This window comes from Poecilia mexicana, unplaced genomic scaffold (genome assembly GCF_051168715.1).
Source record: "Poecilia mexicana isolate PSO_F unplaced genomic scaffold, ASM5116871v1 scaffold_19, whole genome shotgun sequence".
Classification (NCBI taxonomy): domain Eukaryota; kingdom Metazoa; phylum Chordata; class Actinopteri; order Cyprinodontiformes; family Poeciliidae; genus Poecilia; species Poecilia mexicana.
The window spans coordinates 6759533-6784584 of record NW_028263388.1 but is presented as its reverse complement, the minus strand read 5'-3'; the positions used below and the strand labels follow the sequence as shown (position 1 = coordinate 6784584).

The window sequence follows — 25052 nt, the reverse complement described above, 5'->3', positions numbered from 1 at the left end:
AGTTGAACATTTTTTCATCTCGTTAGTGTCACCTTGAAATGTTCTCACGGCTAATTATTCCTCACTGGAATTTATTTATTAAACTTTATAAAGTTTAATAAATAAACTTTTTAAAGGTTATTTAAAGTTTAATAAATAAACCTTTTTTAACACTAATATTATTATTACTTTTTAAGGACACATTATCAGTTGTAGCAGAAATAATAAAGTGACAGAAAACCTAATGCAGTTTCTTCCTCAGTGTGATTCTGACACTGGGAGCAGGTTACTGGTCTCTCAGTCAGAAGCTGGTTGCAAACCTGAGGCCAGCAGGTGTCAGTCAGTCATGGTAGATCTGAAATTTGGTTTGATGACCTCAATATGAGAAACTAACCAAAGAGCCCAGAAAAGCTAAAGGCAAATCTTCAGAAGTCGGGATATAATTAATTTAATTTCACATAATTATCACTGTAGAATTAGTTACAACTTAATGAAATATATTTGTCCTATTTGATGTTTGTTGTGACGCATACTCACAAATGAACGAGGTAATTAGTCCAAGTTTGTCGTTTATTGAATGTTCAGAAACTGCAGCGGGTGTGATGAGCCACAGCAAAGATAAACAAAGGTAAAACAACCCGAACAGGTGATCAACTCTAAACCACTCCTACCTTTTTACTTTCTGTCTCTTTGTCGTTTAGCACACCCGTTGCCGTGGCAACCGCCTGCGCCACGCAAACCGAGCAGAGATTATGTTAAAAACACAACATTCAGTCCGTTACGATATCACGTTTCCAGAATTGATATTTATTCCTCGATTATTAATAAGATTCTCATGAACACAGCGGTGGTTGAGTAGCTCATTTAAACTCCTGCTCTGCTCTCAGTCGGTCTTTGAGTCGCCTTTTTTTTCCTTCTTTTTTTTTGTTAATGGGACCGAAACGCACTGGATTGCGCAACACCTTGTTCAAACAATAATTACTGAGATTATTAATTTTAACACATCTCGTTGATTTTTTTTTTTTTTTATAATTATTCTTTTTTAGTGAAGCTACAAACGTTTAGGATCTTAGTGAATATTTTTGATAAGCCCGTCAGAAGAGGAAGTGCTGCTCTCAGCGTCCTGGTGGCGTTCAGAGTGTCATCTGCCGAGATCGACTCAAAACCTTCGATCGCGATTGACGTATTGGGAGCTTAAATTTTGTTTTAGCATTACAATCAAATGAAGTTGATGGAGACTTTGAAAGCAGCACAGGGGCTCAGGGATTCATATTCTCTGAGGATCTTTGGTTGTTTTAGTCTAATCAACGGTCTTGGATTGCCTCGTGTTATAATTAAGTCACTTGTGAGGTTATTTATCAGAAGCAGATGCATCTTGAGCAGCTGATTGGAGATTTAAGGGTATTATGAGTTCAATCAGGGGCAGCTCCACTGAAAGAGACAGAATGTCTCGCTAAAAGCCTATTCAAATACAAGGTCTCCTTTTCAAACACCTAAAACATAAAAGATAAATGGAAGGCAGTTTTGTGTTTGCCTGAAAACAAACAGAATATATAAAAGAAAGCAGGACTTGTGGATTTCAGACCTAACCTCTAGTATTGACAAAGAAACCTTCTTTAGAAACATTCACAACCCCTCAGGTCTGGCAGCAGTTCTTGACTTAACCATTTTCTGCTGGAGGATTCAGTTCAATTCTAATCAATCTAATATGTAAGCAGGATTTGTCACCAAACACCACTGTTAGGTTTTTAAACTCATGCTTTAAAATGAACAGCCACTACTCTGAAGTTCCTTATAGTCCATTTTCAAACATATTCCCAGAAGTGTCCGCTCAGGCACAGCTACATGAAATCCAGCTCACAGGCACGCCTGCTGCAGCTACATTCATTTGTGAAAGAAAGGGAATCTCTCTCAGGAGCTCAGTGAATTGCACTCGTGACATTTTCTCACTACTAAATATTCAACGGTCGGCTGTCGGCGGCATTATGACAAGAATAAGTTATTGGGGGATTTGGAGAGGAATTTACAAATAAAATTACAGAGTTTGTGCAAGTTTTAGAGGTGTTAATACCTCCAGACCTCCACACTTCATCTGGACTTCAGGGATCAGGTCTGGAGCTGTGAAGTTACCTCTGGAATGACAGGTGTGGGTTTAGCAGTTTCAAGGAGATTGTGGCCTGACTGCACTGTAAAAACAGAAACGTTTGGTGCGGATGGTATTATAGTGTGAAACTGATTTTCATAAGCTGGGCCAAAGCAGAAATCATAAAGAAATGGCTCACCAAGTTCAGAATGGACGAATTCAACTAGCCTAAACAGAGTCCTTATTGAACACATTTAAGATGAGTTACATCAGCTAAATATCAATACTATCAATAAAAAAATCTGTAATGGCATAGAATCGATAAGGGCGTGATACTTTCAATACTTTTGCAATTTTTCTTCCACATGTCCAGCAAATTATGAAAACTTGTTCAATCCAGAGCAAATATTGAAATACCAAATATCAAGAGCTTACGTTTTCAATTTGAGAGCATGATTTCAATGTTCATGTTCAGAATATCTCCTTTCTTTCAAATATAACCTGTTTATATCCCCCATAACTGTAGCTTTATCTATCTATTCATGTGACTGAATGAAAACCTTACTCAATATAAGTATATTTATTTTAACATTTATATATCTAACCTGATATATGAATGCAGCTGAATGTTAATTATTGAAGGAATAGTAGTATTCCTACTTAAGTTACAGACTCAGGAATTATTTTTATTTCTATACAGCTACGGCTACATTGTTTTCTACTGAAGTTGGGTAATAAAAAGCACATGTCATAAATATTATAATCAACTAACTGAAGATGAATCACAAAACTACTAAATCACAATTTTTATTTAAATTATTGGTATCGTTCCAATACCAAGACTTAAATTTATATATGTGACAGTGGACAAGCAAACAGTGCATATTTTCTATCAAATCCTGAATTTATAAGCAAAACCTTTTGCATAAAATAACTTTATTTTTAAATAAAGAATAAAAATGTATCGTTTTTCAGAAAAGCAGCAAGATTTTTCGTCAAGAGGCGCTTTTTTTTTTTTTTTTTTTGTCTGCTGAACACATTTTCTCAGTTTTTTATTTCAGTTTCCTGTTTTCCATCCTTTATTTCTCAGCGCTTTTATTTGCCGTCTCGCAGTGACAGACACGCTGTGCATCCATGTGAGGTGCAGGACATCTTCTCCAGCCCCTCCAGGTGTGAAACGTCCGTCAAGGCTCTCCGTCACACGCTGCTTTTTGAGAGCAAGTCGATGTGTAAAATGTGAGAATGATCGGGGAGAGGAAAGAACTGCATCCAGAATGAGAAGAACCATACCGGTCCGTCTGAATAGACGGAGTCTAAGGAGCTTTACGGACCCCGGCTGCGATTTAAAGGTGCTACAGTGTGCAATTGTGTTACACGATCAATAGTGAGTAGGCATCATATAATTCTTTAATAAACTTCGAAGCGAGGTCTCTCACCACTAAGCTCAAGCAGATATTTACTTTCCTCCTGGAGGTGAAAGAGTGAGGAGATGGATCAAAGTCCCCGTCATGTTCCAGGAACCATGCTGGGAATCACACACACTGCAACATGAACCTCTTCATAAAAAAGGCCACCAGCAGCGGCACTGAGGGGGAAATGATGGGGGTCATAATCCACGAATTTCTAGACTTAATAAGGCAAATTCAGCTCAAAGTTTTTGAATTGTTAATGAAAACCACGTTTGTTTTTTTGTTTGTTTTTCTTTGGTGGGAAACAGGCGCTGCTGCGAACAAGTCAAAGAAAAAAAGAATTCCCTCCTTTATTTAGATTTATGTTGGAGATTTGACTTTCACGTCAACTCCAAAAAGCTACAGAAGAGGATCAGGGCCACTGGGGGAAAAAATAAAAAATAAAATCAGACTTTAATCTCAAAATTTCTGAGATTTTTTTTTTTCCAGTGGTCCTAATCCTATTCCGTAAAAAGCAGTGAAGGACTTTGGTTTGAAAAAATGTATTTTTCTTTAAACTTGGATTTCCTTTCCATGTTATGCGTTTGGCACAATTAATAATTTAAAGAAGTTTTTATCAAACAGCAATATTGGTCTAGAACCAGTATAAAACTTACCCAGTGGTGAATTTTTGTAGAACTAAGACTGCATTTAAATCATGGCAGATTAAAAATAAAAAACAAAAAAAACTTATTTTCCATGTTAAAACCTTAGAAGTGACAGACGAGCTTGTCTTCGTCGCCAGGCTTTGTGATGTGGGGACTGAACTGTGAGCTTTTTACCCACAGCACACCTGAAATCCAGATTTTAGGTGAAACCATCACCTTCCTATTTGCTGCAGCATGAAGCAGCATAAATGAGCCTCCTATCTGCAGAGACTAGAGAGAAGTCGGAAAGAGGTTGATATATATGCATACACACAAACTGTTCACTTCTCATTCTTTGTCCTGGAGGCAAGAAGAGAGAATGACTTTTGGGTTCCTGCCTCAGTTTACAGAGCCAATCTGATACACAGCTCAGCAGAAAATGGACAATAAAAAGGGGATTTTGAAATGCCAGAAGGCAAAATGAGACTGTAGTAAAACTATTTAAGTTCAAATAAGTTGAGCTGGTCATCAACTGGGAAGTTTTACACTCACCTTAGGTTTTCCTGTGTTTACAGCAGATCACGGCGGTTCTTTCCACTTTCAGATCCTTCAGTATGGGCGTAAAATGTTGCCACATTTTACTGTTTTATTGTCCTACACGTTCATTCATTGAACATGTCTCTGGTTAACTCCACTAGAGAAATTACCGTCCATAACACACTCAGAATACGGTGCTTGTTGTCGTTTGTGTCTTTTCCCGTTCACTTTAAGTCACCTCACGTTCCTTTTCGCACATTGCCTCGGCGACTCCGATTAAATTTAGACTCGCTGCCTTGACTTACGGCACGCTGCTGGAACGCTGCTCCCAGGAGAGTGGAAATAAACACACTAAATATAAAATAGAACAGTGTGATTGTGTTTACATAACTCTTTGTCGTCTGAAGAAATCGGGAACTCATCAGATCTACAGCTTGGTTCAATCCGCGTGATGAGCGACCTGACGGTGAGAACAGCGTCCAAGTGAACGTTGGATTTTCAGAACTACTTCCAATTTCTCAAGAATCTAATAAATTGTTTGGGTTGTTCATAAACAAGAAAGTAAATCCATAATTGTAAGCTATCAAATGTTTTGTGGTCTCTTAACGTTAATGTTATAAAGTAGTAGCAAAAGAAGTCACTTTATACAATGTGTGTAAATATCTGTTTCAAGAAGATGTCATGTTAAAAGTGGATTTTTTTTTTTTTTACATTAAAAACATGTTAAGGGTCTGTAAACTTTTGAGATACAATTATACAGAGTCTAATTTAAAAAATGGTTCCTGTGAAATTTTGTTGAGGCTCAGCTTGAAAGGGACTCATGCTGATTCAAACCTGTAATCAGTGTTGAAATGGCAAAACCAAATATTTTGGTTTGGGAGAAATGTAACAAATAACGTCTGTTCTCTACTCTCTGATTCAAGATGTTCTTGATTAGTTTCAGTCTAAGGACTTGGGATGAAGAAACAAAGTCTGTTTACTTGCATTATTACTATAACGTAGTGATGAGAGCTGCTCCAACCACCATGCCCAAACCCTGCACTTTGATGCAATACTCAGGTTCATGATGACTAATCTCCCTCTAACTAAAAGGACCCTTCAGTCACTGATGAAGGCTAACCTCCATCTTGGCCATGTGGAAACAGGACAGCATCCAAACTTAAATTAAGCATGCAGAATCCCTGATGCTGACCTACAAGAGGCACAAACCTCACATTTTCAGAGCAGAATATGTTTTCCCAGCACACAAACACATTAAAAAAGGACCACACTCATGCCCACACAAGCTAACGTCTAATTAGCATTCTACCAGCATTTGCTATCTGAATATGCCGTGTGCATTAACAGCTTTGCTAGTTTTAGCCGTCCATGTTTTCTACAAGGAGGGGGCAGGAGGGGAGAAAGGACAAACAGAACAAAAGCAACACAACTGAGAGAGAGACACGCGTATGACAGTCACCTCTAAATTTCCATTTCAACTCTGACACCTGTACGTCTCTGCCAGAAGAAAGGCGCGGGGCCTCGGTGTCAGAAGTGCCCTTATAAAAGAAAGGAGTCTCACACCTGAACACTGAGAGGTACTCATAATACAGCTGACCGAACTCCCGGCAGGTACAAGGATGTGAGCGTCAAAGGCTTCGTCATTTCTCATGTAGATGTGTTTGTGTGTGCGACACCTCTAAAGCTGCTATATTTATGTTTTGTTCAAAGATTATGAAAGACTTTGCAGCATAAAACCTTGAAAACACTTTGTTTTCTGGGCAATGTCAGCAAGTTTGGACTGTAGAAGTCACTTGTTTGATGCTATGTTTGATGCTACCTGTGTACTTTTGCTTTTAACTTTTATGAGCTAGTCAAGATATGGACATGATAGCATGAAGTAGGAACTTTATTATGCTGTCTACTACTGTCAATATCAAACATGGTTCTCAGCAGTGCCAAATGTTGTAGTGAAAACTACTCAACACAGCAATAAGCTAACAAGCTAATGCTAAAAATCCAAACAATTTCAGAAGTGCTTCTCTACTGAGGTCCCTTCGCAGCTAGCTCTATGTAGCTAGCTGTGTGTAGCAGCTAACACTAGCTTCTACAAAACCAGAGACATTAAATTAAAAAAAATTAAGCTTCATCTGAATTGTATATATTTCTGTCTTCTTTGGTAACAGGGCTACGGCTAACAATTTTTTTAGCATCTCTTCTAATATAATTTAAGCTAGTATATTCTTTAGCCACCATTCAGTATTGGGCTTCTGCAAAAGACATTGTAGACAGGAAGTGAATGTAATGTTCTTTTTTGTTTGTTTCAGGGGATTTGTCAAATTTCGGTTAAATTTAATTTAATTCAGAAACACTGTTTATCCCTTATCAAGCCTCATTTTCAACTCCTCTGGGTTTTAGGGTCATAGGTATTCTGTGAGCTTTTCTGCTAATTAGCTGCTCCCAGTAGTAAAATTAACCCGTTGTTGACATAGCTATGCATCATAGTCCAAAAAATAAAAAAGTAACAGCAAAAATCCTTCCATCTACACACCATCCAAAACCAGAGGAAACAATTGTCCAAAAACATGCAACACCTCAACCCGAAAAGGCAAAACAAACTAGATTAGCTTAGTTAAGTCATGCTAGCTTCTTTGGTTGCTAGCATGGAGTCAGCTTCTTAACAAATATGGCTCATGGCTTTCCAACTAAATATTTAAAACAGTCTCACCTTTTTGCGAGTGTTGGGTTGGGTCGAACTCATCTGTCTTGTAACCAAGGAAGAATTGGAGCTGGCTTCTTCTAGCCGATGGTAAATGTGTGTCGCTCCATACAGCTGGGAAAACTCCGGTACTTTCTCTGACATCTTATAGAACTTCAAACTATAGAAATGATGGGGAAATATGTAGTTTTGAAGCCATAACCTCTACAAAAACTTGGTTTACCCTCATCCAGGTATATTTATAATTAGCAAGGAATAAGCTTGCAGAGAAATTCTTGACCTTTTGATATGTTTCTTGTTGGCTGTTTCAAATTTATGTTGCATTTCCAGGAATCAGACTGTTTGCTAGATTGTTCTATCATCCACCTACTTAGATTTTTTATTGCCCCCTGTCCGTGTTTAAGGGCAAGCCCACCATGGAGTTGACCTTCAACCTCTCTTGTCTGACTCTTTACTTTGGTTCCAGCTCCACCTCGGGGAGGCTTTTGGCAAACCTCGGTTTCTTCCCGTTTCTACAACTCTTCAACCTCCTAGATTCCACCTCTAGCCAGCCTCTTGAATAATTTACCGCAAGACTGTAACAAACCAAGCTATCTCTGAGTGAGTTTCCTCCTTTGGGTCCTACACTACTTCTTGTCTCGTACAGTGGATCAGCCGTGGCAGAATGTTTTGGAGAAAAGTCAGCGTCTGTTTCTTCTACTATTGACTATCACGGGGGAATTAAACTTTAGTTTCGGAACAGCACATCTCTGCTGCAGCTTCGTAAGAAAAGTTTCAAAAACTCACCTGTTTGACGATGTAAAATTACTGACAAAGAGGGACAAAATCAATGGGGTCAAATGCAGCGAAGGAAATATAACGGCAACAAGTAGAGGTAGAAGATAAGCTGTGTTACTTTTCTGTATGTTTTTGTATGAAAATTTATAAATTTCAACTATCTCGTCATAAATCTGTTGGAAGGGTAAATTGTCTTTGTTCTCAACTAATATGAAAAGATATTCAAACATCAAAAAAAATTTTTTTGACAATTATAGTATTGAAACGTCAATTGAAAATTGAATATGTTGATGTTAATCACCAGCAGAATTAAAGATTAACCTGTTAGTATTCACACCTGTATGACTAGCCAACTGGAAGCAAACCATCCCTAGTTAACCAAACTCGTAACAAAACGATTTTGTCTCCACCACAGGCATGTGGAGGAAACTAAAATTCGCTGGAACTTGGAAATTGCTATAGGCTATAATATCTTTCTGGCAGGAAGCAGCTGAATTCTCGTGGCTACCCACATTCTCTAACAAGACAAAGAAAGAAAACCCACTGCTCTCCGGTTTAAAGATTACAATTGATCTTGAATTAATTATGGACCATTTCCAAAGCTTACTGAAATCTAAACAGGCAGATGAACATCATTCACTTCCAGAAATAATTTGATGTGCTATCACAGGCTTTCGTTTTCATCGCAACACTAAATAAATATTGCACCTTTTGAAGGCCTCCAGGCCCCTAAATGTTGAAAAAGGTCATTTCTGAGTTCAAACCGACACAAAAACTGATAATATGCAAATAATAAATCTGTCACAAATTAACCAGATACAATAAAAAAATGAAAGAGAAACTAGGTGACTAACAAAGAGGACACATCCCACATACAAAGAGATGCAAAGTGACCACAGTCGCAAAATCATTACAAAGACATGCAAAAATGTTGGACGAGAGATGAAAAGAAAATCTGCCCCAAAAACAACAAATAGCCACAAAAATGACTACATCAGGATGTCTGTCTGTCAGTCTGCTCTCTTCAAGTAAGAGTCCGTCCTGTCAAAACCTGAAAACATTTATGAGGGCCAAAAAAACTGTCCACGAAACACACCTAGCATGAATCATTGAGAGCTGCCCTGTTGTTTCGCAATGTCCGTTTTTGTTTTTGCTTTAAACGCTGCTGTCGCAGCGGACCGAAGGAAACCCAGCAGAAGAACCTTCAAAACCGCCCTCTAATGTATTTGACTTTGAGGGTCCAACCCACTTCTGCTTGTCCAAGTCAGACGATCCGGTTGACGCGCAGCACCTTGGCACTCGCCCTCAGCGATGGTTGAATCACACGAGGAACGCGATATTATGTGCCACAGTGGCGCGCTGTCACCAAGAGTCAAGGCTGTTAAAAGCAGATAAATCATGTCATAAGGAATGCCTACTTCTCTCTCCCCCCCCGCTGTAGAGTTCTGCCTGCCAACGTGGTGTCAAGGTTCCGCCTTTTGGGTGCTCCGCCGATTCAATCAGTCACTCCAAAAGTGTGTTTGTGTGCTTAGCATGCCGGGAGTCATGTGGAGCTGGCCAAGGAGTAGGCGCAATGATAGTTTGTGAGCTGGACGACGGGCAAAAGCTGCTGGGGTGCAAAGAGACAGAGCTGAAAATGGGTTTTGACACCTCTATTTTTGTACTTATTTAGTTGCTTTTCCCAGTAGCACCTTGTCCAAACAAAAACAATGTGGTTAAAAAAAAAGGAAAAGCTGAAGTCTTCTATCAGTGTCTGTCCTTGAAATGTTTAAAGCAGTAGTTCTTAAACTTTTAACTCAAGAACCACCAAGTCTTGGCCTGGTAGCGGCTAAATTAAAGTTTGTAAAAGAGTGGCTAAATAGATTTGGTTCTACACTAGAAACTAAAAGTGTGCAAAAAAATTCAAATCGACAACATACAAAGTCAAAATAATATAACACCGACAGCTATACTATCACTTTAATAATCTGTATGTTGTATTTTCTTTTTAGCAGCAGTAGGAATAATTGTTACCTTGCCTTGGTAACCCATAATATTTTTACTCAAGGTTCATCATACTGCGAGGGTTTAAACCAAGCCATACCAATGCAGAAAATAGTGATGCTTCCATGCAGACCGGTTTTAAGACACAACAGCCTAGGACTTTATCAGTTTTTCCATTGAAAAAAGTTAAACTAGTTGTAGTGGATGATTGGTAAAAGAAAAAAAAAATCAATCAGTAAAAAAGTGGCTTAATTGTGTATCCCATTTTGAGTTTAACTTCCTATACGGTTAAAACCAAACTTTCCTCGAAGGCAACCCAAGTACGACCAGCAGTATTTGTAGCTATTACAGTTCAAGGAGTTTGTGTTCAAAGGGAAAAAAATAAATAAATCTCCAAGTTTGTGTGCTTCGTCAATCAAGGCTTTGTGGAAGGAATAAGACGTTTGACCTTTCATATTGTTTGTGGCGGTGCGGAGGAGACAGGTGGATTCTCCCATCTGCTTAGTGACGAGTCAGAGAGGAGAGTGGTGAGTGGGAGAGAGAGCGTCTGATCTCGAGCGTTTGATCTTTTTGCCTTATCGGAAGTGGACTTCAAACCAGGCATCATGTTGACTCCCCTGTGTGTAAGAGTTTAAGGCCGAGTCGAGAAACTGTTGACTTAAACAAAGTCCAGAGGTCGTGTGGATGTGTTTGTGTGGAGAGGAGAAGCACAGAAAACTCAGACGTGTTTTAAGCACTAAAGCACACACAGAACAAGAGGAACTTTAAAAAACTTATGATTAAATTATTGCTTTTATTCCAGTGATTCCCTTTGAACCTCCTCTAATTGCAAAGCTCCACGTCGGCCGAGGTAATGAGCAGTAAAATCGTTCTGGCTGTTTTAAAAGTTGTTCTTGTGTGTTGATCACAGGCACAGAATGCTAATTTGCTTCCGAAGTGCAAAAGTATCAGCTTCAAATTAATTTTTTTTTTTTGTTTTGCATCAATAAATACATTTCAAATAAGATCAGGGTTGTGGTCAGATTGCTTTTAGCATTTTAATTGGTGCATTAAGCAGAGTAGATGCTAAGCACCGTCTGCAACCTCGGAGATCTTCAGGACTTCTGACGGGAAATGCTTTCATATTCTAATTATCGTAGCATGAATGCATGGCAGGGTGTCACGCTGCCGTCCATCAGACTTTGGTTGGGTTTGATTGTCAAGCATTGGAAGAAAAAGAGAAAATCACGTTAGCTATGAAGGATGTTTGGTATGGGGTGCCGTTTGTACAAAAAAAAAAAAATAATAACAGAGAAAAATGTGGGTATTCATTCGTCTCATATTTTTACTACATTTACAAATAAAGACTGCCAAACCAAATATTTAGTTAGGAAGCTAAACATTAAGTTGGCAAAATAAATATTAAATATGGAGCTCAATATTTATTTTGAAAATTAAATATGTAGGTCAAACTTAAACATTTAAGTATGATTTACATTAAATATTTTGCTAGCTACATATTTAATTTTCAAACTAAATATTTTTATAACCAAGTATTTAGCAAAATATAATATTTAGTTTGATACAATAAATATTTAACTTGCTAACTAAATATTTCGGTTGCTAACTTTTTTTTAGTTAGCATTCTAAATATTTAATTTGGAGCTAAATATTTAGTTTTCAAAACTAAATAGCTATTTTGCTAACTAAATATTTAGCTCAGACTTTTATATTTGACCTGGAATTAAAAATGTAACTCAGACAGCCAGCGTCTGCTTTTAGTGTCTGGTTGTTTTAACACTAGCAGCCATTTCCTTGCCTACTGGAAGACATAAACATACTCAGAATATGGCACACACGTTACTTCAAATCAATATTTTTAAGTTTCTTTTAGAAACAGGTGACCGACCCAGTGACCAGAAATGCGTTGTTAATGCTCTGTCTGGATCTTCCTGCAGCAAACATCTTTGATTTCACTTTAACTTTCAGCTTAGACAAAGTCCTAATTCTCAGGTGGTGCTGTCTTTTGAAGGTATTTGAAACATTTTTTTTATTTTTATTTTTCTTCTTCTCGTGGCTAAACCACCAACTTCTACATAATGGATTCTTCTGGGGTTGTTTTTTAAGAGACTGAAGTGAAGGTGAAATGTTGACCTTAGCAGCCTACGCTACACCACTTCACCTCAGTTATGCACTGGCAATGAGAAGTAATTCATTCAGAGCCCTGCATGAGATTTATCCAGACACTCATTTATACTCAGTCTGCTGGAGCAATGCTGCTGCTGCATCCTGAGCAAGCCTGACATGGACTGTCCCTGAGACCACAAACCCTCAGGCCACGTCTCATTTCCTCTCCCAATTTAATATAAACTCTGAGACACGTCGGAGCAGAAGTCCCCCTGCAATGTCTGCAAACAATTCTGCATATTAGAAAGGTTAATCTGAATGGGGAAATTAATTTCCTCGGGACGAAGAGGTTCGGAAAGTGGAGATAAACTTCTGAATTGAAATACAAATTACCTAATGACTGTTATTTACATTAATGTGATATTTAGAAACCTCGCGTCATTATAAACACACAACACCTCTGACTATAAAGTACTGCATGATTGTGAAATGCACAAAAAATGATGCTTGGTTTTCAAAACTGTTTACAAATGAAAATCCTGAAACGTGTGACTTGCATGTTTCTGGAAGTAAAGCTGCAGGTCTCTTCAGCTTTGGACTTCCAGAGATTGAAACTTTTTATGTAAGCCCATGCCATTCTGAGTCTGACTGTATATTTAAAGGCGAGCCATTATATTTCCTTGAATAGGTTTTCACAGTCTATGGGCTATACAAAACATGGCATTTTTTGCAAATACATAGATAAAAACTGAGATTCTAGTCTCCTCAGTTCTTCCTATTTGAGCTCCTTTCAAAAGGGGCTTTTTTAGGGCCTCTTGTCACTTTAAATCCAAATAAAGTGCTGCTTGCCACGCCTCCTAACTCAACGTTTAAACTCGCACATGAAAATGGCTGCAAAGCAGAAGCGCAATTATACAACTGCACAAATTTGAAAAGCAGAAGTAGAGCCTGCTGTACAACCAACAAGAATGCAGCAAACGGTTTCTGGATGACAAGTCAACAACAAAACCCTCGTATTTTTTCCAGAAGCCATTGTACAGCGCAAAACCAGTTGACCAAACATGCTGGAGCTCCGCTTGGGTTGCTAGGTGACGGGCTGGACTTTGCTGTGGTTGCAGCACTGATTTATGGTTTTTGAAACTGCTCGTTACAAATTAGAGGACTTTCAAAAGTATGTAGTTGCAGTGGATTTTATTTAAGGGTTCTAGTAAAGAGGGATAAAAACAAAAACATTACTTTCGAACTCATCTCAGAAAGACCATGTCAAAAAGCATAATGAGTACAGATACTCTAGAAACACACTGAGGCACTAGATAAGGTCAATCTTGAACAGTGGGGTAAGGCTGAAGCCTTGTCAAAGGTTCCTCCAAATGAATCACTTCAAGGGTATTACTTAAACACACATTACTATGGGAAGAGAGTGAAGGGTAACCTGAGTTGTTCTAGGTACTGTAGATATTCTGTAGCACAAGGACATGAGGGGAAGACAATCTTAACATGAGGAAACCTTGACCTAATTCAGGTGACCGCCAGTGGCCAATCTGGCAAAGAGGGTGAGAGACACTTGTATTTTTGCACACCATTCTTAATCAATGAACACTGTAGAGAAAGGGGTGAAATAAAGAAGAAAGAGATCTGTATGACTAATTTTTTCAAAGTAACGATATGCCTCTTATAACAGATTCCTGACTAAGCTGCCGATGAGAGTTTTCTGAACCATCCGGCGCTTGAGACCTCTGCTCGTTCATGACGGCAATCCTCGCCCTGACGGAAGACAGAAGACCTTCAGTATCCCGTTCTATTAACTTCTTGCGTCCCTTCTCCCCTCTCTGAGTATCGCCGACCCTCCCTATCATTTCGGACACAAATAGGGCTATAAATCTTTGATAAGACAACAGCTGCTGGTAATAATAGCTGCACTTTTGTGTTGCTAAGTTGAGATGAGTGCAGGACATTTTCCCATGAAGTTCTCCTCTGAGAGAGGTCACGGTGAGATATACCCATCAACCATTCTCTGCTTGAAAAGGCCTCCTTCGTATAAAGACCAGGGAGCAGAAGCTTTTTCCCTAAAGCCCTCCATCCGAGTGCCAGCGCTGTTGGCTGACAGCGGTCCGCGCCGTTGTGTTCAGCACGTTCAAGGCCTGAATGGCACTTTAGGATAATTTCAGGGGAAGCAGGATGAATGTGAAGATGCGCTCTGTTTGCATCGGTTCGTTGCCGCATCTTGCAGTCGACTTTTCATTTTTCGCCTCGGCAAGAATCAGCTAAATGAAATATCTCAAAAATCTAAAAGAGAAGCATTTGGACCCCTAGAGTCCAGGTACAGTATGCACTAAATAAACTTTTTCAAGCATATTGCAACGAATTAGAATATTGTTAAAAAGTCCATTTATTCCAATAATTCAAGACAAGAAGTGATGTTTTCATGTATATTCAAACTGCAGTTTAAACAGGTATACAACATGTCTGCACAATATGTCATATCGCAATTTTGCTTGGATTCAATATTTGACCAGTTTATAAATCAATTGCCAATAACGCATCTGCCTCTTCATGACCAAGATGAAGAGTAGAACAGTGATTGTGGAGTTATGGTTCAATCAATATCACTGCATTACTCTACAACTTTGTTGTCATTTTAAGTTTTCCTAAAATGATACAGCCACAGTAAAATAACTCACCATCTCCAATCAAATTGAACAATACATATAACTATAGGTGTGCGTATTGTGATTTATATTCTCTTACATTTTTTCCCTCCACTTAACTTTCCAATTTATAACAATAGGCACTCTGCACAGGTCTTCACCATTAAAGTGTAGGCCATATACAGTCATAGAATAACATTTCTGTGCCCCCAAAAAATCTATTGGTCTATATAAATTCCAGTTGATCCTGTGTGTGTGTGTGTGTGTGGGGGGGGTATTTGTACATTTTCATCAGCCATAAAAAAATGTTTCACTTTCTGAGAAGAAAAATGTTTTTGTTTTTTTATAACATCCCGATTCATTGAAATTCTGGTATCTCTGTCGTTTTTCTTTTTTTCAAAAAAAAATCTCTGAGATATTGGTCCAGAGAACCACTTTAAACGTACAAAACCAGTAGTTTCAAAGAAGCCAAAGGCGGCGGGGGGGGGAGTCAATTCATGACTCAAATCAGCAAAATACCGTACACACCGACGCAAAAACGGTGACGCGTTCGGTGTTCCCAATAATCTGTCCTCCGACCATCATCAACCGCCCCCCTCTCCTCTCACTCCTCTCCTCCTCTCTCTGCGTCCCGCCGCTTCTCTTCACTCTTCGCGGTGGTTCCGGTGCCAGGACTTATCGTCGCGCACACCGAGCGCACGGTTCCCTTTTTGCCCCCCTCTTTCCTCCCAACACAACCGGCGTTGCTTCACGATTTCAACCTCCTAGATCGGGACTTTTTTTTTTTTTTTTTTTTTGGGGAGGGGGGGGGAGATCAATGTATAAACAAAACGAAAAAATAAATCAAACAAAAATGACTTGAGAGATGTAGTGTGAACGGCGGCTCTGGGAGAAGCAGCTGAACGCGCCGTGCGTAACAGTGCGGGGAAGCAGGTGGATGGAGAGGCTGGAGGGATGCGGCTTTCCGGCGGGTCGGAGCCCCGTTTGGGAGCAGCGGGACTCGGCGTGCTCTACCGTGGGACAACCCGGACGCGACACAGTGACGATGGAGCTTTCTGATTTAAATGTAAGTCAAAAAAATAAAAAATAAAAAATAAAAAGGACTGACATTTTGGACGCTGCGCTCTTGATCCATTTAGGCTCAACTCATTAAACAACAATGTAATCTCTCATGTAGTTTTTGGCACTCATGTGAATACTGGAATTTCACTGTGAAAGCTTTACATGTGAAGTTTTGCTTCTTTTTTTTTTCTTGGTAAGAAAACAATGGCAACAAAACAAGAAGAAAAACTACCAGATGCATGATATATATGTATATATATATATTTTACTCCAAATACAAGTATCATGCTATTTAAAGGAATACTTTGAAATTAAAGATTGTATTGCTACTGTCTTGTTAGCTGAAAATGAAGGATGACCAGTTTTTCCACGTCGCTTCTCTTTGAAACGTCCCATTGAGCTGGACGTGTTTCACTTCCTCCAGGTTAACTGAGGCTGTAACAAGCCGAGCTGTGCATGCTGCTTCCTCCTCATCCTCATCGTTTCAGACACAGAGTACAGAGCAAGCTCACTATTAGACCTTCTATTTGCAGCCAGAACAAAAATAATAACTTGTCCTTTGTAATGAAAGCAACAGATTGCGCCAAATTGAATTGAACCCCTAGGAAAGTAATCATCGCTCCTTTCCAGAAAGTAAACCTGTCCTGCCTCTGACTCACTCCTTCATCCTCCCAGACATCCGTCATATCGAGCTCTCCGGTAACTGTAGGGAAACGAATGCAATTCCCTTCTTGAAACTTAACCACAGCGGCTTTAAAAAAGAGTAATATATAATAGTAGATAATACATTTGAATTCAGAAACTATCTCCCCCCTCTTCTTGGTGTTTTCATCCCCTGAATCATTTCTGACCCCCACTGCTTTTCCCCACAGCATTCACAGATGTCACAGTCAAATTGGCAGGGATATTTTCAGAGGAAAAAGAAATTCACCTTAGCTTCACTGTTTTTTTGTTTTGTTTTTTTTTCCAGTTTTTAATTGGGAAAATAGTGTGGACCTTTGGATTCTAATGCTGCAGGTGCAGTTTGAATTCTGCTCGGAATCTTTGCTTTGTGCAGTTCAATCTACAGCTGATTGTAGATTTAACTTGATTGTGAAGCAGCGGTTTGGTTGCGGCGCGGTTTCAGTAAGTGTGTTTTTAAAACTGTTCAAAATCCTTTGAATGAGACGACGGACTGAGCGCTGGGCTGACAGCAGGTTTCTCTGGCTGTATGGAGCACAGAGTAACGCCACTCTCCTCTCCCCCACTTGTTGCTGCACAGTGATTACTTCAAACCTGGCTGAATGGAAATATACATAAAACACTTCATATAGATTAACCAAACAACGACATATCTTTTAAAGCCTTTATATGACTGATGGTTGTCCCTTGTTCAATATTAAACTATGCTTTGGAGCTAGGGGTGCACCGATTGCAGTTTTCTGGCCGATCATTGATTACCGATTTCTAAAACCCTGAGCTGCTGATGGAGATTTTGGCCCATACTGATGTTTTTGCCTGAAACGTCGCAAGAAAGTTGCTGACCCGGTCACACCGGGTCAGACTGTGAACGTGCAGACATGACCTGGACAAACCTCTCTCACAGCAGAGCAAAAAGGGACAAGGTTTGATTTTTAGAGCATTGACAATGTAGATAAGATCAGCTTCACATGGAAGTATGGGCCAATCACAAAGCTCCCAAAATTAAGGAAAAATTTGTCCTGACTCGTATTAAGATGCCATTTTAAAACTATTCTGGTCAACCTATGAGTGGCTCCTCTGTAAAGCAGTTGACTTCAGGCTAGTTGCTAAGCTAATATTAGCTTGTTACACTCACAGGGTTATAGTGTAAAAGCAAAATGGCAAAAAGGAATAAAATTTTTTCGTAATAAGTACTAGAAAACTACCCCACTTTTGATGTTTACTGTTATACTTAATAATGTTAGGATTATCATAACTGAATTAATAAATTTGATTATTTCAGCAGCAGTAGGAACAACTGTAGTTTTTTTTTTTTCTAGGAACAACTGTAGTGTTTCTGTTTAAAATCAAAGCAGTGACATCACATTGCCATGTGACAGCCATACCTTATGTGCAAAGTGCGAATTGGAATGAAAATGACTGAATTTCTAGCTTCTCGACTACATTTATCTGTATTAATATGCCAAAATGGAAAAAGAAGGGGCAGTTTTCTGGCACACACTCTAGTTTTTGTACCACTTTAGTTTTTTAGATACGATGAATAAATTACTCTTCCTAACATTAAAGAAAAAGTTTTTTTTTGTTAAATCCTCATAATTTGTTTTTAATCTTTACTCTGATCGTTTCAGACATAAAAACCATTACTCCAAAAAAATCAACTCTGAGAGCTGAGCTCATGTAGTCTGTCCCCGTCGAGACAGTCGCTGTCACCGCAGGGGGGTTGGAGAGTGAGTGATCCTGCCACAGTGTCAGAGCTGTTTGTCCCAGAGATCAATTGAATAAACATTCGACTCTGGCAGCGCGGTGCCCTCATCGTTCTCTTTTGCTCAGGCGAACGTATGAATGTATGCATCCGCGCAGGAGGCAGAACACACACACACCAACACACGATCGAATACATATACACACAAACGAGGCGGAATACTCAATATGAGGTCTGTGCTAGAAAGTGAGAGGAAAATAGAAAGCCCAATGGGACTGAGCAAAAAATGTGTACGTGCCAAAAAAAAAAAAAAAAAAAAAAAACAATCCTGTGTGCTTATTCAGGATGTTGTTCAGTCTGTGTCCTTGTGGCTGTTCTGTTACAAACCCCAAAGTGCTTACCACCACCCCTCATGTTTTCACTCCCCCACTGTGCATCTCAAATGCAGAAGAAAATGGCCAAAAGTTATTTTTACTGCTCGTCTTATGAAAACCGGAATGGCCCGTCGTCTTGTTTATGCGACTGTCTGCCAAAAGCTTGCTGGGAGTCACAAGAAAGCTGCGATTACAGATGATGGAAGAAAACAAACTGAACTTATAGACGCACAATATTGAGAAGGGACACATTAAATGTTACTAAGGGTGAACGTGCGCAGTCGGTTTTGTAATGTCACGCTGTAACTGTTGCCATGGTTATTGCATAAGTCTCATTATTACTGGTCAAAGGATATATACTGTTAATGTTTTTTATTGCTTTTCTCTCTCCATAGATTGACTTTGCTCTGTTTTACTTCCTCTGTACCGCTGGAATGTGATCATTGTGGCTCGTTGAACATAAAAGTCCCCAGTCATCCCAGTCCCCAGATCCCCAAACCCTGAGACTACAAAGTTTCCACTTGCCTCTTCCCTTGGCTGCTGTTTTTTCCCCCCAGCTTAAAACCTTAATGAATCCTTTTAACCTTATTATTATTCAGTGAAATCAGTGCTTTGAGGCAGTGAAATAAAACCCATTACCATCCTCGTTTTATGACTCCCATCTTTCATACCAACTTTATCTTAAACCCATAAGACCTTTTGATTCAAGTCTTTGAGTCATGGCCTTGGATGTGTGGCCCTACATCCCACCGTCCCCCAACATCACCATCCCCGAGCCCCTCCTGTACGACACCTATAACCAGGAGAATGACTCGGACCTGAGCGGCAACTTCTCGGACACCAGAGAGCTCCATCAGGACAAGACCAGCTCGGTCGTCCTCACCTTCATCCACTTCATGGTGTGTGCCGTGGGACTATGCGGCAACACCTTGGTGATCTATGTGATCCTACGCTACGCCAAGATGAAGACTGTAACCAACATCTACATCCTGAACCTGGCGGTGGCGGACGTCCTGTGCATGATGAGCCTGCCGTTCATCGCTCTGCAGCTGGCGCTGGTCCGCTGGCCCTTTGGAGAGGCTCTGTGCCGGGTGATCATGACCGTAGGTGGGTGGAAAGCAGAAGGCTGATGAGTCATTGTGGACAGTAGCAGCGGCTTTTAATGGATGATGGAGGACTTTTAGGTTTCCCAACTGAGAAATTATCCTTGAGTCGTTATCTGGCATAGTCGCTATAAAACAAACTAAGTGTCAATCCATTTAGCCAGAGCTAACAATTATGTTTCTGTGCTGCAGAATCTGTTGGAGAATGTTGTCCTATGAGTTATGAAAAGGTTTTATTATTTTAGCAAAGCAGGTGTTGACATTTTAATCATAGCCCCTTGTCTATAGCAGCTTTTCATATTGACTCTTGTATAAAATGTTAAATACAAGTTTCCAATATCTTGAATGAATTATTGAAAGGGGAAGTATTATTTAAAATTGATTTTTTTTTTTTAGCTTTTCATAATGTTATGTTATTCCCTCATCAAAAATATAGTTGCAGCATTCGTTGCCTTGATTCTTTCATGCATATTTGAGAAATTATTTAATTTCTCCTGTTTAATGTAGAATTAGACCGTTAAATTTTTAGGACAGGATTAAACGGTGTCCAGACTCCCACAAAACCTTGAAAGCGGACTTTAAAAGTGAACCCTAATTTACCACCAATCAGAATCTACCAAGTAGATGCTAACTTTAGCGTCAATACCCCCTAAGAATAAGCTAATTGCTCTATTCTTACAGTGCTTTCAGGGCATTAGTATCTTGTCTTTACAAGTTCAGTTTACTATCAAATACCTTAATTTTCAAGGTCAAGGAAAATTATTTCATAACTAGGACAATGGAAAGCTAGATGATAAATAGCTAAGATAATAGATGTAAAAATGAGCCATAAAATGGTTTTAGGATAGTTGTAATAGACTATCCTATAATGTCAATATAGGATAGTCCTATATTCAGTCATTTGTCATAGACATTTGTCAATGAGCATGGTTGAGATAGATATCAATTTTAATTTTACATATCTTTTTTATTACCTTCTGTGGGACATCTAACTTTCCTCTGATGAGCCTCTTCTCGTTCCTCCACCAGATTCTCTCAATCAGTTCACCAGCATCTTCTGTCTCATGGTGATGAGCATTGATCGCTACCTGGCCGTGGTTCACCCCATTCGGTCCACCAAATGGCGGAAGCCCCGTATTGCCAAACTAATCAACGTCACAGTGTGGGGCGTCTCACTGATAGTCAACCTGCCAACTATGATCTTCAGCGGCCTGAACCAACTGCCGGTGTGCGGGATAGTGTGGCCGGAGCCCCAGGACCTCTACTACAAGATCTTCATTTTCTACACCTTCTCCATTGGATTTTTCATGCCCCTAGCAGTGATATGTCTGTGCTACCTGCTCATAATAATCAAGGTGAGGCACCGACAGTGCAAGTGTGCTGCTTGTTCTAAGATTTAATTTGTTTTTTGTTCAGGACAAAACAAGCTGGACAAAAATGGCGCAAAAATTTCTCGAAGACTCAACATTTCTCTCTGAAACCAGTTCATATGGAATTAGCGTGGCAAATTAGCAAAACTGTCAATTGTTTTCTGCTTACTTCTACTTAAACTGGACAAAGAACGATGCCAAAAGAGTTCTAGAATGGAAAACTTCGAACCAGAACAATGTGATGTTTCAACCATCCAGTTCATGTAGTTTTTAAGACTATATTTAGCTGCTAGCTAAATTTTAGCTGCTAGCTAAATTTGCACAAGCAACTGTGCAAAAATATTTTAATAATGAAAATAACATAACATAAAGGGAGTGAAATCCAAATTATCATGATCACTGGTTATTAAACAACTAGCTGTTATCAGTGGTTTTCTGAGTCAATCAACTGCAAATAGTCCAGAGCCCTCTATGATCGGGAATCAGATTTAAGAAGGGAAATCTTTGTTTTCATATTGCTCATTTGTTCTTTCAGTACATTTTGTAATTGTAGAACATATCCTTGATAACATATCTTTGATATGTTATACAAGAAGATTGAGGTTGTAAAAAAAAGCTGTGTCCAATGCCTTAGAAAAAGGAAAAAAAAAATTTCTAGTGGAGTCTTCTTTTTCAGCATTTTAAAATTATATTCCCACAAAATGTTTTTTTATGACTACTTTAGTTGAGCCAGACAATAGGACTGATTGAGTAGAACTCAGAGGGACTGTATTGGACTGGATGTTCCAGGAGGATTTAAACTGGAAGTGTTTGGTTTTTTTGGACTGTGAGTGCCGCTAAAATAACTTTATCCATAAACTGGTGCCATAAAATCAAATCTAACCAAGATGAATGAATGTCGAGAAATCCTAACTTTTCTATTTCAGAATTAGGCGCTTTAATAGAAAATGCATTAATGTGTTGTTTTTGTAGCAGTTTTAATTTGCTTTAGGTCTTAAATGATAGGTTAATTCATTTTTATACAGAAGTTTCTCAAAGTATTCAAATCCATTGAATAATTGTTTGATATTGTCACAGACCTGACCATAAAGTATTTTTGTGGGATTTTGTGTAATAGACCAATTCAAATGCAGCTGATAATTGTGAAGCAGGATAAATATGTTTTATAAAAAACCCATATAAACATTACATCCCACCAAAATACATTCAACTTTTTTATTTTCGCAAGACGCCATATTTGTTGCTATTTTACACAATATCCTGACCTTATCATATACAATAACTCTTTAAATAAGAATGCTGAATTAATATGAGCTACAGCAACAGTTAATTTCTTTTTGGGATCAATAAAGTATTTTTTAATTTAATTAATGTTTCCGTCGGTGGATTCGCTTTGGATTTTGAATGCCTTAAACTACTTTCCGTTCTCTTCACCAGGTGAAATCGTCTGGAATACGAGTGTGTTCCTCCAAGCGAAAGCGTTCCGAGCGCAAGGTGACGCGGATGGTGTCCATTGTGGTGGTGGTGTTCGTCCTCTGCTGGCTACCTTTCTATATTTTCAACGTCACCTCCGTCACCAGCTCCATAACGCCCACCTCGGCGGTGAAGACTTCGTTCGACTTTGTGGTGGCGCTGGGCTACGCCAACAGCTGCGCCAACCCCATCCTGTACGCCTTCCTGTCCGACAACTTCAAGAAGAGCTTTCAGAATGTTCTGTGCCTGAAGAAGGTGGCAGGCCTGGACGAGATAGAGCGCAGCGACAGCCGGGCGGACCGGAGCCGGATGGTTAACGAAGCCATGCTCATCAATGCCAACCTGGAGACCCATAACTCCGCCCTGCTCAACGGCGAGCTGCAGACGAGCATCTGATTGGCAAGGGAGCGGCGACGACATCCAAAGAGGCGAAGAAAGCAACGGGGCTGCTGCCTGTTCAAATTGCAAGGCCATGACAATGATGTAACGGCAGCTCATGGACACATGAGCAAAGTCTAACAGAAAAATAAACAGTTTCTTGAGGGGTTCGTAGAGTTCACAGAAAGTGCATTGGCTCCATTTATAGACTCCTGACGATGGGGTAAATGAGGCAACCTGTTTACCTTCAAATCGACCGCAAGTATGAGAGATTTATTTTGTTTGAAATAAGAGTGCTTGTGGTGCCTGTCAGTTTCACTCTTCAGAGATCCAAGCAAATAGTAAGATGAGATAGACCGCTGCAGACATGGAGTGAAGAAATACAAGAGCAACATTGCCCTGTATTGGCTGGAGAGTAGTCCGAATTAGATCGACAACCTCTACTGAAATCACCTTCGCAAAGACGGAAACAACAAAGGAATACTTCTATTTTCTGTAGCCTTTTAGTTGCAAGAGACTGAAACCGCCGCCCACAGACAACAAGTGTTACTGTATATTTTACTCATGTCAGCGTATTAGTTTGGTTGTTTAGAACTGAAAGGGGGAACAAAGAGGTATCCTTTTATCTTCTGACGGATTCTGTTCTCGTTTGTCTGGCTTTTAACTTCACGGAAGGAGTAGCGGCAACTTGTAAGCACCAATTCAACATCTCGGATTAATGATCAAGGATGGGAAATCATTTCCGCAGGCAGTCTAACCTTGCTTCTCCAAAACAACTTGACTTTGTACATAGCAAACAGATTTCGAGGAAACTTTGCAACAAAGTGAAATTATTGCTTCATGTGTGTCCAAGAATTAAATGGATTTTAATGGCAAGGCAAACTTCTACATATTCTTGCCAACTGAAGTCGGTGATATGTACAGTACAGGTCTACTTGATCCTGACTTTTACAGGAGTTGTCACTGCAAAGGGCCCTATATCTATTTGTACATTTCGACAAGCGCGCTGATTCGTGGTAAAACGTGACCCTCTGATTCCCGTTTGCTTTGGTATGAGAGGGTGAGAGGGTGTCCAAATTTCCCAGAAGGCTGAAAAATACGTCACGCATCTGAACAAGGGGGAGAGAAACAATGAAACACACGGAGAGTAGGAAAAAGAGAGAAATACGTGCGTGACGAAGATAAAGTTTAAAAAGGCTGTGGTGGGATGTATGAATCAAAGAGAATAGCAGAAAGTAAGGTCCTTGAATATGTGGGTGAGTGAGTAAGGCTGGATAAAAAACACTTATTCAAGTTCTTCACACTTGAATAAGTGTGAAGAACAAGCATTATGCAACACATACATACATACATACACATATATACATACACATATATATATATATATATATATATATATATATATATATATATATATATATATATATATATATATATATATATATATATATAACACACATTCATTTCAGTACATTAAAATATTACTGGAAAGTTAATTTATTCCAACGTAAAAAGTCAAATCCATATATAAATTGATCAATTTTGATGATTTATGGCTTACAGCTAAAGAAAACCCCAAATTTAGTTGTTCAAAAAATAAATATTAGAGATATTATATAAAACCATAAGTAATTTAGGGAAAGGGGCTCCTCTGAATGAATTACTGCATCAGTATATCACGGTAAGGCAGAAATCAACCTATGGCTCCTTTTAGGTCTTAAGAAAGGCTGGGCCGCCTTAAGGGTGTTTCCACACCGATGGAAGGTGGGCTCTATTTGATAGGGGACCTAAAAATGACATTTATTACATTTTCTTCTGTTGTGGTTCGCTTTCATACCACACTCAAACCAGCCAAACCCCTTTGAGGAACCTGTCCCCCCTCTTTCCTGTGCATTGCACCAAGAACCACTAAAGGAAATGACAAAAAAAAAAATCTAAAGAGGTTTTTGAGAGGTTCTGAGCACAACTTCTCTCTTCACAAAATGTAAACAAAAATGGAGATTTTAGCAGTTGTAGGATTTCTCTTTTGTCTTTGGCAAAAACAACAAAAAACAAACAAACCA

At 39.2% G+C, this 25052-nt stretch overlaps 1 protein-coding gene across 1 annotated transcript; it reads left to right on the top strand.

Annotated features, from left to right (window-relative positions):
- The first annotated feature begins 15179 nt into the window (after positions 1 to 15179).
- On the top strand, positions 15180 to 24154 carry sstr2a (somatostatin receptor 2a). The gene is made up of 4 exons (XM_015011250.2): positions 15180 to 15912; positions 19061 to 19772; positions 20798 to 21123; positions 22576 to 24154. Exons 2-4 carry the CDS (start codon positions 19385 to 19387, stop codon positions 23005 to 23007), a joined length of 1146 nt encoding a protein of 381 aa, XP_014866736.1. The 5' UTR covers positions 15180 to 15912; positions 19061 to 19384; the 3' UTR covers positions 23008 to 24154.
- The last annotated feature ends 898 nt before the right edge of the window (positions 24155 to 25052 follow it).